General features: G+C 41.2%; 1 protein-coding gene across 4 annotated transcripts in view; it reads right to left on the bottom strand.

Annotated features, from left to right (window-relative positions):
- The window catches only part of ERBB4 (erb-b2 receptor tyrosine kinase 4), a 662,107-nt gene that overhangs the window by 18,169 nt on the left and 626,218 nt on the right, over positions 1-17,720 (bottom strand). For all 4 annotated transcript variants that reach the window (XM_075027921.1, XM_075027923.1, XM_075027919.1 and 1 more), the window contains exons 23-25: positions 17,277-17,423; positions 15,253-15,350; positions 12,779-12,949 (exon numbers count right to left, since the gene is read on the bottom strand). In XM_075027921.1, coding sequence (XP_074884022.1) covers positions 12,779-12,949; positions 15,253-15,350; positions 17,277-17,423 — 416 coding nt within the window. The remainder of the gene's footprint in view (positions 1-12,778; positions 12,950-15,252; positions 15,351-17,276; positions 17,424-17,720) is intronic.

Below are 17,720 nucleotides of genomic sequence, written 5' to 3'. Positions count from 1 at the left end.
TCTGGTACCCCCATGCTTTGCTTGCTAGCAGAGCCTCCCAAAAGCACCCTCGCTGCTGCAGAGCTGGTTTTCCTTGTCACCCACCGAGACGTGCACACACATTTGATAGAGTTGCACACTTATTACTGTTTCTTGTTCTCAAGCAGCCTGCTAAGCTCATGGGACTGAAAGATTTTTCTTTACTAAAGGCAAGGCTCTGCCAACATCAATGTACGTACACACAGGTCTGAACCCACTCTGATACTGCTCCTATCCACAGGAAAACCCAGCTCCCTTTCTCTCTCCTTCTGCTCTCATATGCAGAAAGCACCAAACCATAAAGCAGGAGTAAAACACTCCCACCTTCTCACTGGGATGCTCCTCAAACATCCTGTTCAGGGGCTCATGGTCTGTGCTTCAGACAACTCAGTGATTATCTGTTTTGATCGAGCTCTGCAACACTTCTTTGTACCAGTTCAGTCTTGGGCCATGTGCCCCCAGAAATAACTCACTTTCCCCTAGAAACTGTTTACCTGATTTGAAACCAAGTCAGTTTCTAGGCTTGAGTCACCAAACAACAGCCTCCTAACATACCAGGCTGAGCAGATCTTGCTGCAAGCACCAAGATTTCAGCAGTTCTCTAGGAAGAGGGACAGCTGATTTATGCAAGTGGATCTGAATAATACGTTTGGGATGCTCTGGTGGGGCTGCAGGAAAAGCACACAACACAGAGCTGTCCCACCGGCCCCAAGCAAACTCCAGCTACATTTCAAGGGAGTAGCCTGGTATTTACAACTGATCTGAACTGAAATTCAAATAGGAAAGACCACTCCAGGAGAGCAACCACCTCTGTTCAGGAGCAGTCCTGCTTCCCTCTGACCACACAGCTAACAGCTTACTCTGCCCTGCTTCAGAGAACCCACAGCAAACATGTCTGAGACAAAAATCAAAGGAAAGAAAAAACACGTACCACGAGATTGCTGTATAAGGTTAAACAGAAATTAAATGCTGTTTGTATAGTAATAGCTAGAAGGCTTTGCAAACCTCTGGAGATTTCTGGTCCTAGCCCCTGCTCAGAGCAAGGCCATATATAAAAAGAAAGGATTAGACACCCCCCTGGCCATTAAAGTTAAAGCCTATCCCTACAGCTCGCAGCACCTTACACAAGCCTGGCATTCCTCATGCTCTCTCTTCTGTTCAGCCTGGGCTCCCCACCCTAATTAAGAAAACTCTATTCCTCACTGGGCACTTTCCTCTAGGACTATGAAGAAAAGTTCCGATTACTGTCACTGCCAAGTGTCATGGCTTGGCACTAGGTACAGGTCATTGCTGGCATCCTGCATCATTTCAGCACACAGAAAAACAATCACAGCATTACTGGAGATGTACATCCTCTGAAACTGGTTTGGGATATGTGTGTGTGTGTCTCTTACATCACCTATTTCAGGCACACAAACAGCAATGTGGCCTGCCCGAGTCAATGTAGCAAGACAGGACATGCATTTTTCCAGTGAGGGGAAATGGGAGCCTATTATTCAACAACAAAAATAAAAGGGAGGAATAATATACACAGGTTGTGGACAGTAGCTATGCAACAAATTACAGTGCCCTTAGTTCAATGGCTATGAAGTTCCATTGGGGATCAATGAATCTTTATTGGAAATGATGACGTCCCAGTCCCTTTTCCAGCACTACCCTTTCTCAGAATGCGTGTAAACATTTTAACTTGAATGTTGATATCCAAGTATAGAAAAGAATGCACCATCCTATGTTAGCTAAAGTGTTTGCTCCAGTCTTTGATGACTGCTTCTTCCACAATAAAGAAACAAAACATCCAGTTTAGATCAGTGTGGGGTGGGGGAATAGAAGAAACAAGGAATAAGTTTTTCTGCACCTAAGTTTTTTCTGGTTGCTGTTTGTCAGAAGAGAGGTAAGACTTTCAGGCAGCCTGAGCTCTAACTCAGTTCACATAGGCTGCCTGTATCATCTGGATGTGCCAGATCACGTCCTGGCAATATGGTGGGTTTAGACATCCCTGAACTTGTTCAAAATCAGTATGGATGTTTCACTAGTGACCTGGATTCAGGTCAGTACTGACTGACTTTGTAGCTTCGGATGAGTCATTTAAACTTTCTCTTGCACAATTTTCTCTCCTAACAGCTGTCTGCTTTCAGACTTACAAATTCTTTTAGAGCAGTCCATATGCAGTGGGATACCCAAATCTGAATACAGCCTTCTCGGAGTAGTTTAGTCTGGACTGTGAACAGTAAATGGCATGTGTCACAAACAAAACATGCCTAACAATCTTGGTATAGTGGTATAGAAAATGACATACCTAAATATTGCACAGAATAGTTCCTGTGCTGTTACTAGAAAATACCAGACATACACCATATATTTTTAGTCTAACACTTCACCAAGTAGAGGAATCAAAGATTACAAAACCACCAACGAAAATAACCTGTTAAAGAGATGCATGATGTGGCCACAAAACTCAGTATCCAGGCACACTGACAGGGAAACATAGGTGAAATGCTTTTCCATAGACCCATCTCCTATACCTGTGCTGGGAATAGAAGCATTCTCCTGCTGTATGGCATCAAAAACGCTCCCTGGAAACCCCCCTGTCCTCCAGACCTCGGAAACGTTTGTCCTTCCAACTTCAGAACAGCTGGCAAACAGACTTCAGCATGACACAAGAATGAAGATGCACAAATTCCTTTTCCCTACTATTTTGTATTAACATATCGTGAGTGTCAAACAGACAGGAGAGCAGGAAGAGAGACAGCTTGCATGTGTCTATCTTTCCTTTTCAATCTCTTTTACTCCCATATCCTTCCTGTCACCCATGACTAGCTTTCTGTCACTCCTTTTTAATATACTCTCCAAGATGTTTTACAGTAAATGGCACCTTCTGGGCCAATTCCCCACAGTTTGGAAGAGACAACATACCATTTCCTAGCTACTCTAGCAATTCCCTGTGGGACAGAAGGGTCAAGGTGCTGCTCCTGCTCATGTGCTGTAGCATCTGTCCAAAACACAGGAGCAGCAGCAACTTTTCTGTACAAACTTCAGGCTTCAAATCCCAAAACAGGGAAAGGATGGGGAATGGGACCAAAATCACAACTCAGTCATGATTTGTGATTGCGACATGGCAGGGAAAAAAAAAAAGCACAAAAGAAAGTTGATGAGCAATACTCGGAGGAGCAGCCCCCTCCTATGCTGCACACTGCATTGCCATCTTCCCCAGTCTGTTTTATACAGTAATCAAAGGATATTCTGAGCCTCTCAAAATGCCATCAACCCTCATTGAGAATGAAATAGAGCACATCTCTACTGAAGCCTTTACAGCAGTAATCATTACAGCATGCTGGCCTGAACAGGGAGCTCTTACAGACAAAGACAGGTTTTAAAAATAAAATAAAAAATCCTTCCTAAAATCTGAATAGAAACTTGATGATAATCTCCCAATTTTATTATGCAAGGGGGAAAAGAAACCCATAATTGTGCACTCTTGGTCTCTTATGGCAAAGAATAGGCTTCCTGATGAAATGCTGAGTTGATTTAGAGCAGGGCTGAGGTTCTGGTGGCAATAATACACTAAAAGAAATAATCATCCAGCTGATTTGGATAAAATAATCATTTTTTAACATTCTAAATCTAAACTTCATCTGTGCCTCCTCCCACTTCTCCCCACCACATCTTTTGGAGAGTCTTTTTATAGCTTTGAGAATTTTTTTTCCCTCCCCTGCCGCAGCATTTAACATGAAAGACAGACTCTTTACTCTGGCTAACAAAGGGCATTTTAGGCTGTGCTGGCATTTATCCCCATTCCATGTATGTTTAGAAAGTGCAGTATTTGGCACAGCATGCTCCAGAGTCCTCCAGCCACCTTACACTCGAAGCATTATCACACGGGTCCCACTGCTGTGGGACACTGTGGACAGCACTTTCCGGCTCATGAGCCCCAACCGTCGCAGGCAGACAGGTGTTTAAACGACAACTCTTTGGAGCCCTGCCAGGTGCATTTCCAAATTATGGCCCCTTGTATTTTCAGGTGCTTTTATAATTTTAAGAAAATCAAAAATACGATTTCTCAGAAATGGGTATTTTTCACTAACAATTTCTGCTTCAAATCTAGTCACTGAAGGAAAATTTTCTCCCAGCTCTCATAATTATTTCCTGACTCTCAGTCCACTTTTCCATCTACTGAATTATGTAGACTTGTTTAGCTTGCTGTTTTCCAAGAATGCCTCATCAGTGCAGTGTAGAAATATTTATTACTTACTCTCTTTACATCTATTGACTTTTTTTCTTTTCATGAGAGAAGAGAAAATGGATCAGCTGTGAGCTCTCTTGACTGTTAACACAGCCAGCAGCTATTCATGGATTAAGCAGATGCTGCCTGATTTTAAACCAGTTTATACTAAAGCTCAATAAATTTACATGTCATGCATCAAGGTTTGAAGCAATATACAGCTACAGTCTCTTCCACTGATTCCACTGAGCGTGAACTTGCAGGTCTCACCAGGAAGCACTGTGAGGCGGTGATTTGTTATTAAATATGTATTAAATTTGTAGAAACCAAAATGCCATCCAACACTTTTGGGAAGTCTGACTGTAAATCTATATGCCTGAATTCAGGAGACTGAACATGACAGAAAACAGCTAACATTAAAACCCTCCTGTTTTAAAGCACTTGACCTGCAAAACCATGAGGCAATTTGACAAATTGGCCCTGATAATCTATTCAGGCTGAGAAGGGCTTATTCCTTGAGAAATATCACTGATTTCAGCTGGCCTGGTTGCAAAGCAAGAAACTAATTGCCACAAAGCACTTTCAAAGAATTCTCTGTGAAGAGTCCGGCATCATCTATTCTGTTTGAGTCCTCCATATGAATTTTCTTCCTTTCTCCTCTGGCAAATTTAGCACATTTTAAAAAGGTATTTAAATACTCATATTCTAAATATACATATTTTGTGAGCAGCTTTCCTTTTTCATGTAAATTATTAAGACTGAAATAATTTCCATTCAAGGTATTTTACAGGGTATTTTTGCATGTTTATTCTTACTACTTCATTCACCCTGAGCAATGAAATTAGGCTGACTAGTATCAGCCTGCGTTCAACTCCTGCTTTTCATGGACAAAGATGGCCTTCTGCTATCTACATTTCCAACAAAGACTAGAAGTAGACACAGAAGAATTTCCCAGAAGAAAGAAGTTACAGTAGGTGAAGTATTTGTGATAGTCAACTAGACACCAACAAAACACTAACAGCTACTGAGAACTGCTTAATGTAAAAGTCAGAGCAGAACAGGAGCCTCCTACCACCAGGGTGTCATTAAAAATAGGGAAGCAGAAAATGGGAATTTGAGATCTTGAAAGAGAGCTTGGTGGGACTTCCAGAATTACCCTAAAGGTTTGATGGCAGCAACTGCGGTATCTGGTACACTGTTGCCTAGACTCTACTAGGAAAGTACACAAAATGTAGTATTTAATGAAAGACATATAGAATGGATTCATACAAACTTTCCTAACTAATAAAGCAGTTTTTCAAGAAGCAAGAGAGCTAATATAGAGTTAGTATCAGTGTAATCTTCTGAAATGTTATGAAACACTTTGATACAATGTCTAGTTAGTTTACAAGTTCATCTGTTCTGGCATTAGAGATTCCACTGCAACACTTACATGAGGAAGCTATGGAGTCTAGTAGAAAGGCAAAAAAATGAGTATTAAGATTTCCAGAAAGTTTTTGATCACCTTTAAGGAGAATGATTTGAAGAAATGGGAGAGAAATCAATAAAAAAGTCTACAACCTGACAGACTGCAGTAATAAGCATCAAATTTAAGAAAAGATTTGGTCATATTATTTTTGGGAAGATACTGCAGAAGCAAAGGGGTGGCAAACACCACAAGCCAACCTAATAAAAAGAAGACATCAGTATTGTCCTTCCTTAACAACAAATACGTACAAATGGTATTATCCTACTCAGCCCCTTAAGCAGAAGAGATTTCTGATAACTGGCAGCTCCTTAATCTAGCACAAAAAGGGGTGCATGGCAGGCAGTAATAGGATCCAAACCCTGCTAAAGAGTCAACATTAACTGCCCTGTGAGACTTTTCTACACTGTGATGTATTTTACACCCCACCTGATACAATCAAGACAATCTTTCTAAAAGACAAACTCCACCTCAAAAAGAATTTCTGCACTTCATCCAGAAATTAAGAGACAAGAGACTCTAGCCTATGTTATGCCAGAAGGTTAGACAAAATGCTTGCAATGGCCCCATCTAGCCTTGATATCTCTTCACACAAATCATCTATTGACTTTAGGACGAAGCAGTTTTACTGTCATAAGCCCCACATGGCTAGGACACACCTGGAGAAATAACTTAGCTTGAGAGCTTGGGCAGGAACAATTAACTGCCTTTTCTTACAGAAAAAGAAATGGGAACCAGGAAGGCGTTGACTGCTACTAAAGCCCTGGGGACAAGGAGAATCATAGACAAATCACGACTCCCTCCTGCCACCTTATTTGCCAAGAGGAAAGGATGCTATAACCAATTGCTAGCTCCCTCCACCTGCACTGACAGTACCTCTCATACTAGCTCAGCTGTGCTGACACTCTGGGAAGTGCCCCTCCAAATTCTGACTGCTCTCCAAAATCCTTCCTTCCAGCCGTAACTGAAGACAGCAGTGCTTACGGTCCCCCACCTTCCAAGTCTGCTGTATTTCAGTATGTAAAGGAGGTCATATTAGACTTCAGGTCTGATCTTCTAACACTGGAGCACTAGAGGTGCCTAAGAAATTCAGCCCTGTTACTTAGAAATCTAATAAAAGTCACTTAATTCTGGTAGCAGTCCCACTGGGTGAATAGTCCCTATTGTTCATGATAAGCTTTGGAAGGAAAGATGCCATACGCCATAGTGATGTGAAACACATCAGAAAATCACTAACAACCATCTCCTTTGTAATCTTGTGATTTGAAAATGGCTACCTTTCAAATTTAGAAACCAGAACAAATTAATCATAAAGATAGCTTCTTGCCTGGTTTCACTCTGTAATAATCCTTTTATGTGCAGACATTTACACATGTTCAGCCATGAAACACTACCAGACCTAATGTCACACCAGGACTGTTGCAATGGCATACCAGGCACTACTCAGGGAATTGAAAACTGGCTTTTGGCATACCAGAGTCTGCTTTAGCCAAGCAGAATAGTGTCCCTGGATGTATGACTTAGACATCTCTGAAAAAAATAGCTTGATATTTAATTGCAGGGTTGGCAGGTGCTTCCATGATATATAGCATATGGAATAAAATTACAGGGACAGTATCAGCAAGTAACAAACAGTATAGACAGTTTTCAGCAGGAATTAGCCAAGGATTTAGAGCAAAAAGCATCATGGGGTACACGGAGTGCTTTCTGTGTTAGTATTATCTCTGTGCACACAGGACAGTACTCATTACAAATACCTGAATGAATCATCTAATGGCTGTGAATGTAGGACATTCGAGCACTAGCTGGAGTCCTGTGCTCATGAAAACACTGCTGAGGATTCAGCTTATCTCTCAGAAGCACAGAGCTTCTAAAACTCCGTATTTCTAGAATATCTCTAGACAACGGAAAATAAAAGCTGGAAAAAGCTGAAGGGCTGAAATAGCAATTGAAGAGTTTCAGCTGCAATGAAAGAATTCAATTTAGCTTAGGATGCTAATTTTTACTTAAAAGCTGCATCAGTCTCAGGCTGGACTCATAACAGAGGGTACTGTTATGGGCTAGAGCGTGTGCAGGCTTCTGCTCCTGGCAGTAGAGGTCCCAAAGACATGCTAGTATGAAGCCAGTGTGGGTGTGATGGAAACGCTGAAGCTGTGTCTGAGCCTCACAACTTCATAAATCTCAGTAATCCTTGGAAGAAGAAGGATGTGACAATTCCCAGGGAGCTGGGAACTTCCTGGAAGGCTCCCCTCTTTCCAGTCTTCCTTCTACTGGCTGCATCTCTGTGCTATTAATTCATACCCAAATAGCTTTTTTCTTCTCATGGAAGGGAGAAAGCAGGCAGTGTTATACACAAATCACATCCAGTGGTGCCTCTCCCAGGCAACAAGCTGCAAGGATTTAGGACTGAGATCACCCTAGAGAAACTTCAGAGCTTTTCTTATTAAGTAAATGCTCTTGCTCTTCCTTAATTCCCTGACTTCAAAGCCTAAGTGTGAGGAGCCTCATGATCTCCCTGCTTTCTTCCTGCAAACTTTTGTCCGCAGTAGAGCTGCGCTGCTGGAACACTCAACTAAAGCTGTCCGTACAACACGTCCAGAGAAGGAGCACAATACTCTGCCATCACATAACTGACTCTTTCTTCACTAAAACTACAATCAGAACAATTAAGGTGGTAAATACAGTATCTTTCATGCTTCTGATCTCTGAAAATGACATGAAGATCAAGTAGCTCTTGTCTGTGTGTTTTACTTCACCAAATTGCCTGGCAATCTCCTCATAAAATTTAATTTGCCAGACACAGTGAACACAAACTACCTAAGCTGTATCAATTCCTTTGGCATCTATGGCTGTAGCAGCACCATAATGAGTTTGTGTAATATTAATATTCACTAAACCAAACAAGCATAAATCACAAACTATCTAAAGGAAACACAAAGACAGAATCAGACAACTGCAGATAGAGAGCTCTGACAGCATTTCATTTCTGTGTGATTCTTGTAGCTGACATCCATCTGTACTGAACTATACACAACAGATGTACTATTACTTTAAAGGAGCTACTATGTATTTTGTTTTAAATCAACACAAATCTTCACTGGAAGAATAGTTAATGCACCAAGAACCTGAGTGCTTCAGAAAAACAACAGACAAATATGTAGCTTTCTGCACAGAGAGGAAACAAATGTACTACATCCAGAAAAAAATTCTCTGCAAAGGAAACCAGGAATGCTAAGATTCTATGGGGCTCTCAACTTGGCCCCAAGTTCCTCCAGCAACAAGGTGCTGTGGACTTCCTGCAATCTAGATGTACTTACCTATATGGCAGTACTAGCAGTACATTTAGGAGATGCAGAATTGTTAGCAAACAAAGCTGAGACTGAAGCTAATCTGAGACACTGGACAAGCATCAAAATTCTACTGGTAATCCTGTTATGGGACAAGAGTCAGTGTTCAATGATACCAGCAAGTGCGATTATACATCAGCTTGTTTTACAGTGGGAACTTCTTTGCCCATCTCTTCTTTTGGCCTTAAAAATGACCCCTCCATAAATATGCTCCTACAATAAAGAAAAACACTATGAAGATGGAAGGGGTACAAAAATACAGAGCTGAGTGCAAGCTTTCTGTCCCCCAGCTGCCCTCTCTGAGGTTACCTGGGTCAGAAAACTTGGCTCAGAATCTGAAAACTTTTGACAAAGGGTAATTCCAGATTTGTTTAAGTGTTAGATTGTCATATGATGCCAGAGAAAAATTCCCAGCAGTAGGTGTTACTGAAAGAAGGATACAGTCTAGCTACTGTCATTAAATTGAATTGCAAATCAAAGCTCCCACTGACTTTAGTGGTACAAGATCACAGCCTCAAACCAAGACGGGAAATTGTAAGCTGTGCAGAGGAGACATCACACCAAGAATGTGATGGAGCTGCTGTGTGGCAAAAATAAAGGCACAGGGTCTCTTTCTGCAGCTCTGCTGACTTCAAGGGGATCACATGTGGGCAAGCAGCTGCAACAGTGTGGTTTAAAGTTGGGCAAAGGCTGTGAGAAAGTTACTTGAATTTTCCTACAACAACAACAACAACAACAACAAATTATTATCATTATTATTATTAAACAATGCCTGTGTTTGCTTTCTGTGAATATCCCAGTGACCATGTTGGCTGCCCAAACAGCACATTTTAAATAACTTGCAGAACATTTACTCTAAGATTTTTGTTGGAATTAATTCCCTCAGCTGTAGTGGACTCCTCTGCTCAGCTGGCACTAAAGACAGAGGGCAAAACGAACTGTTGAAAAGGCAAGAACATTTTCCTACTAATTCTTTCTCCTTTAAAGGTGTCCCAGTGTTGCCAGCAAATATGGGAGTGAGATGAATATAGCAAACCTGATGGGTCTGACTCTGCTCTCTCAACCCTATGTTGGTGTAAATGGTATAAATTATTCCACTGTGTAAAACTAAGCTACAGTGATTTACATCAGTATGACAGTGAGCACCTTTCAAAGGTAACTATTGTTGCTTCCTTCTTTTCTCAGAAGTTGGCAGCAAAGGAAACAGAACCTCTCCAGAGGCAGCTAGGAGTAAAACTGACTTATTTCAGATCAGCATCAACACTAAAATTTAACTCTTGTTGCCATAAAGAGGAAGTTTCTTGCTTATTGCTAAATCATTCATCGTCCCCTCAAGCATCATCCCCTCCTTCACTGCCTTTCAGTGATGCAGGAGAAATGCTACATGAATCCAGCCTACCCAGTGGGATTACAACCCAGCCTCTTCCTAAGACCTCTCTAGTCACCTTGCCTTTAAAAACAGTAGCAATTTCCTTATGGATTGACTGGATGTTATTTAAGATCAGATTTTGTCTTCCTTATTCCAGAAAAGCACTGATTTACTCAGGAGAGGTGAAAGAACTTCATGCAGTGTATGGTCAGAGCATCAATATTGACCTGGTTTATACACTCTTAGCTCTTTTGCTTACCTCTTCCCTGCCTCACATGGTGTAATCAGTTCAGACCAGGATATGAATTTGGAACTACCTCGGCTAAGGACAAATGTCCAGAAGGTTTCTAAAGCATGAGGAATAAACAACAACATTTCAATGAGACTCCACTTAGTATTTAAAATGAGACTTTCCACTAAAAGGAGCATGGAGACAAAAACAAACAAAAACAAGTCCCTAAATACATCTGATGCTTGTGCAAATGTCCTCACATTAGTAATGCATTTCACCATTTCTTAATTTTGTGTGAAGGGGTGGCACCTAAGCTGTTAAAAGCATGGAGCCAATGCAGGAACAGGCAGAGGTCAGAGCTGCAGGCAGGGAACTCAGGAGTGAAAAGGAATTCTGGAAACCTGAACTCAGGTCCCCACCTAAAGCAGGGCTCCTGTGGCACTGAGGTTGAGGCATTTAGGACAGGATCCAATTCACCAGAGCTCACACAACAGATCTGAGACTGCTCTGGAGTCAGTGAATAGTGAAAGACACCTCCAGAAAGTAACTTATCCCACTGTAACTGTACAAGGCAGGCAGCAATAATCACCCACTAGACACACCCACTCTTCTCCAATGACATGAAATGAAGGCTAGATGAAGAGCTTAGATTATATTCCTATGCTTTTGATAATTAGAGTTACGTGAGCTCAATTCCAGCTGAACACTCTCTGTGCCTCAGCTCCCCCTGTAAAATGAACAGCATTTCCTCCCCTGACAGGGATGTTACAAAGATCAACATGCTAAAAATCTGTGACATGCTCTACAAAAACAGATGCTTGTGAAGGAGGACCATGAAAGCATCACACACAAATAGAAAAAGGGGTTGGGTCTGAAATCTAGCTCCAGACACAAAAGCCGCATTATCTATATATTCCAGCTGCTCTCAGTTACATTAGTGCCAACCCTGTCAAGCCAACAGGATTGCAGGGATGGGAGAATCAGAGCTATGTCCTTCCTGGCCAGGACAGTATGCAACTGAGAAACAGCACTGCTTGACTTCACAAGACTCAGCTGTGCTTTCAAGACAGGCAGTTAAATCAAGTCTTTGTTCACTCAAGGCTGAATTCACTGAGGCACAATGAACAGGTGTCCCAGTTTCAGCTGGGACAGAGTTAATTTTCTTTCTAGTAGCTGGTATAGTGTTACATTTTCGATTTAGTATAAGAAGAACGTTGATGACACACTGATATTTTCAGTTGTTGCTAAGTAGTGTTTAGACTAAGGGAATGATTTTTCAGCTTCTCATGCCCAGCCAGCAAGAAGGCTGGAGGGGCACAAGAAGCTGGGAGGGGACACGGCCAGGGCAGCTGACCCAAACTGGCCAAAGGGGTATTCCATACCATGTGACATCATGCCCAGTATATAAACTCAGGGGAGTTGGCCTGGGGGGGTGCAGATCACTGCTTGGGAACTAACTGGGCATCAGTCGGTGAGTGGTGAGCAACTGCCCTGTGCATCACTTGTTTTGTATATACCAATCCTTTTTATTGACATTTTATTATTGTTATTATTATCATCACTATTATTATTTTCTTTCTTTTCGTCCTATTAAACTGTCTTTATCTCAACCCTCCAGTTTTACTTTTTTTTCCTGATTTTCTCCTCCATCCCCCTGGGTGGGGGGAGGTGAGTGAGCGGCTGCATGGTGCATAGTTGCTGGCTGGGGTTAAATCACAATAGTCCTTCTTGGTGCCCAACGTGGGACTCAACAAGTTGAGATAATGACAAATCTGACTGGAATGTGTTAGAACAAATTTGTTATAAGCATTCATTGTATTGGTTCAATAGTCACTGGTCACAATGTTGATTTATTTGCTCTCAAAGTTGGTGCGCTTGTTCTTAACGTTGCGTTACACAATACCTTACTTGCAGTATATGCTCCCTGTTGTGCTGTATGGTGCTTAGTTGCCAGCTGGGGTTAAACCACGACAACAGGGAACCCAGTAACAACATTTTTATAGTCACTCTCCTTACAATGGGAGCTTGTAATTCCTAAGGCAATTCTGGCATGTGTTTGATTAGTGTACTTAAATCTCCACCTGTGCTTTTATAATAACCAGAATTTTCTGTCAGAGCTTGCTCTTACCCTGTTGGAATCAATTCTTGTCCTGGAGGTGTAGATGGGAGGAGGGATGTTGAAGCCTTGAGGAACAAGATACTCTTCAGCATCCATCATATCTTCCAGGTCTTCCTCATCAAGAAGGTTTTGGAAGAACTTGCTGTCATTTGGGCTTGGGAGCTTCATACGATCATCTCCCTAAACAGGTTGTATTGAGAGAGGAAAACAGTCAAAAAATGGATTAATTTCCCGAACAGGGAACTTCAGCCTTCTTCATGCCCTGGCAGCCAGGCCGCAGGGACCACACATGCTGCTTTGTTTGTTCTAAAGCACCGCATCCACATCATTTGTTTTGATTTTTTACTGGGAATATGACGACAGAAAGAGAATAACTGCATAAATCAAGCAAAGTCAGTTTTTGGCGTTCTTGTGATCAAGCTTTTATTCTTTCTTCTCTCTTTTTCCCATACAAGCTCAGCTTCTGACCCAAGTTATGTCAAGGCCTGATGTATTTTGTGAAATATCTCCGCTATTTAGGCACACATGGAGAAGAAAAATAACATGGAAACTACTGTGTCTGGGTGTTTGCTTTATTTTCATTTGAATTTTTAGGGACTTAAAGGCTAAACTTGCCTCTCATCCATATGGAAAGTTCTGCAGAATGTAACAGAGCTGAAAGCAATAAAAATCAAACCAGGGAACTACAGCAAAAACAATGATATGTATTTTTATTGAAATAGCATCTACAAGCTGGAGAGGCAAATCAGGGCTGCAGGTTACTTGGTGCCACAAAACACCACAAAAGGCAGCCCATGCCCCAGACTCCTAACAGCCCATAGAAATTATGCTAAACTTAACTGCATGGCTAAAGAATGGCCTCCTACTCTGCAAGAATTACTATGCCACAGGTGGAATCCAGCAGGGAATGATGGCTGTGCTATGGGGTGCATAAAGACCAGTTTAAAAGCTCAACAGCGAGCTTGTCATTCTTGATTGCATCTGGGGAGACGGGGATTCATAATGGTAGAGATACCAGTGCAATGGAGATACCCTGCTTTCTCCTCAAGAAGCACATGGACTATATTGTCTAAAAGGATCATTGGAGAAGTCGCCTCACAGGATGAAATATCCACCAGACTATACAACAGGGGAGGGAAGGGCAGGGGAGAGAAAGGGAGGGAAGAGGTATTTGGAATAGGGAAACATGTCCTATCTAACGAAAATTCAATCATTTTCCAGAATCACTTGTATCAGCTGAACTTAGAATTTAACAGTGGGGATTACTGCAAGAGAAATTGACATTTCAGCACCACAAATCCTCTTGAGTAGTATTTTACTTTTCAAGTATATTTTACTTCTCCTCAAGCTGAAGGAGAGTAGCATACTTTCACACTGTGCAATAATATACCATGAGTAGGCTAGTGTGTCTACACAGTGAAATGAAACACCACACGATGAGACTAGCACTAGACCCTTTAGCATCAGGAGAAATAGAGTGGCAGTGACTGTACTTCTGGAGGCTCTTCAGCTAGGAATTCTTACATCAGTGTGAAGCTAAGGACCAGCTGGCTGTATCTCTGCCCTATACTCCTTGATGTGGAGCAGATATAGCATAAGAGTATCATTACCTGGATCAAACTAATTCGATGCTTTGGTCTCTGGTGTTTCAACATCACCTTACTTCTTATAATTTTTCATTTTAATTTGAACTGCTTACACACTGGGACCATCTAAGGACCTTACCAAATAATCGGATTCATTTTCTGTGGCTTGAGTCTGAGTTGTAATAAACACATACACAACTCTAGGCTTCTGCAGAATGTAGGAGTGAAAGGACAAAAATTTCCACATACGCCTGCACTCAGGGCATACACAGATCCAGCTAGATGTAGTCAACAGATATACCCTGCTGCCACAGTGTCGTTTCATGTGATGCATCATGCTGGTGTGGGTCTATCGCAGGGACAGCAAAGCAATACAGAGCCTACACAGCCTAAGGAGGACACAGAGGGAAGCTCCTCTCTAGCATGAGAGGTACCAATGTGACACAACTCCCTGTCTTCTGAGAAACCCTAATGTTTAGGCTATGAAAAGAAATTTTCTTATGATCTCAGCAGTGCAGGCTGAGATTCAGCCTAAGCAATCGTAGAATCAAGCAAGTCCTTGGTCTAAAGTAGGTCTACTGTCCACTGACAGACAAATCTTGTCCCCAGTTTCATGAGAGAATGCAAAGTAGTCAGTAGCTTGCAAAGCCAGATCTTGTATATGGGCGTTTAAATACAAGCTTAGGAAGTGAATTTCAGATTATTTAATTATTTTTATTATTTTTGAGATAATGACACTGGCCATTCTACTTCATTCTTGTATAATACTGTGGTCACTGTTTGCTTTAAGTTCAAGAGCACCTTGAACTTAAGTGATTCAAAGGCAACCCCCTTAACAGTTAGGTTTGGCAGACAGAATTCTTTATTTTTTTTCCCTGATGTTGTAGAGTTGGTTACCTGAATTACTAGGTATCTCTGAGGGTCTCGGGCCATTCTAGAGAATTCAGCAGCCAGCTCCTTGAATTTTGGCCTACTATCAGCATCAATCATCCAGCCTGGGGACAGATGAAAGACGAGAAAGAGAACAGTTAATTGTCAAGGGAAGAAATCATTCAGTTTTTAAAAACACACAAGTTTGAAGTCTTTGATGTCCCTGATAGCTCTGGCCTAAAGAAAAGTTGCAATAAAGAGCCCAGAAGAATGGAAAGCTAGAACTTTATGATGCATCTAAAATGGAAAACATCTGGTCTTGGCCAGAGAAGACTACATTGTTCCACACTGCATGGATTTCTTCTTGCTCTGAGCTCCTGTTCCCCATTCCCAAAACACAGACAGCAACAATGCCTTGCAATCTTCTGTGTCTATCTTGCCCATTTAGATGCTAGCTCTGACTACCTTTTACTATGTCCAATGTCTAATATAATGAATCTGATCCCATCTGAGTCTAGTGGGTTTATTACAAAGTGACTACTAAATACAATTTTACTTTAACTGACCTACTGTTCCACAGTGACTTAGATTAAAAAGAGCTGTTCAACAGATCTGCAGGATGACTGACCTCACATCCACCTTTCAGGTAATTCTGCATTCACGTCTCTGCATCATTAACACAGACCTCACACAAGGCATTAGATGCTATTTTAATTGAGTAAGGGTGATTCTTTTGTCCTTCACTCTCCAGGAAACATTCATTAGGAACAACAATTCTCAATCCCTGCTAATGCTTTCTGCAAAACAAGCAAGTAGGTAGTATAGGCAGTCACCACCAGCAACTAGTTTATCTCAGTGTCAGCTTTTTCTAATGGAAGATCCTATCAGCAGCTTCCCAAGAACATGTTCTCATTTGCCAGGGAGGCTAAACGAAGCAGCCTTTATCTCCTTCATGCTGTTTAACTGAAGAAGTGACCAATACAGGAAAAACAAAGCTACTATAGCTTATAAAGAATTTCACACAAACATTACAGGACTAAGTCCATATGTCTAGCCGTAACTTTCCATCTTAAAGAATATCCCATCTACTTGGACTTCCTTTTTTCCCCTCAGATTCACCCCATACTCATTAGAAATCCTATCAGATGGAACATTTTTGCACTTGACCAACATGAACTCCTTGCGCTATTCAGACATTTTCATACCTGCATGCACAGTACAACTGTTTTCAGAAGATATGTTATTTACCTCTTTTTTTTCTCTCTTTTAATGTTTTTGTGTACAAAGCAAAAGGAAAAGGACTATATAAGATGGATGAGATGTCTGTATGTTAATCTCACTTAAATTAAGTCAGAAACACCAGAGAGATGTTCCTAATTCTTTTTAAATTAGAAGCATAGCCTTGGAGGATACTGTCACTAGTGTGGGTATCTTGGAGATAAAAGGGTAAGAAGAAACCATGTGCAGATTGTTTTCCTTTTTTGCTACAGTAAAAATATTCATAAATTATTGTACTGGACTAAGAATGATAAAAAATTACCCTCTCTGTAGCATTTCTTGTATTAATTTAATTTTACTTTTTATTACTTCTGCAATCATCATCCTTGTTACTAACAATAAAACATTCATGCTTTCTTTCCTCAGTATTTGGAACCAGCATTTCTCCTCACAACCTTCACTGGCTGGGTATCCATGTACCATAATTATGTTTAATACTATCTTTTTTAACATCAAAATCAATTGTCATGGAAATGACAAGGGTTTACAATAACAATCATACAATTCTGACTTCACAGCAAGAATATGAGATACCATCTGACAGTAATAAGAAGCCGAGCTAACTCAACCCTTCATGGCTAAATTCATATCTTTTGCAATTACAAAAAATGTGCATACAGTATTTAAATGGAGTTTACAGTACCTTGGGAAGCTTTTGTTTTGAAGCAGCCTGCTCTATCACCCAGCACTGTGAGAGACTACAGATGCAAATCTTCAAAAACAGCGTCCTTCTTGCACTGAGCATAGGGATATTAAAAGTGACAATTACTTACACTTCACCATCACCATATAAACATCGATAGTGCAGATTGGAGGTTGGGGCAACCGCTCTCCCTTCTCCAAGAGGTCAGGGATCTCTCGAGTTGGGATTCCATCATACGGCTTCCCACCAAAGGTCATAAGCTCCCAGATAGTGACTCCTAGACAGAAAAAAAAGAGTGTTAATATTTGAGGTCATACTACTCAGATTCCTTCACAATTTCTTACAGCACCAGTATTCTGGCCCAGTTCTGGACTGCAATCTCTTCTTCATTACCACTGCCTGTAAAAACACTGAAGTTTGGTCTGCCATTTAAAAAGCTCAAGAAAATGGTGAAACAGCACTTTGTGTTAATCTTGAAAAGCAACTTCCCTCAGTTTTATTGGTGTAAGAAGCAGCATGATAGATCTGAGGCACAAGAGAAAGGTCTAAGACAAATAAATGGTGGTAAAGTAAA

This window comes from Buteo buteo, chromosome 5, assembly GCF_964188355.1.
Source record: "Buteo buteo chromosome 5, bButBut1.hap1.1, whole genome shotgun sequence".
Classification (NCBI taxonomy): Eukaryota; Metazoa; Chordata; class Aves; order Accipitriformes; family Accipitridae; genus Buteo; species Buteo buteo.
This window is presented reverse-complemented; position numbering and strand designations above follow the sequence as displayed.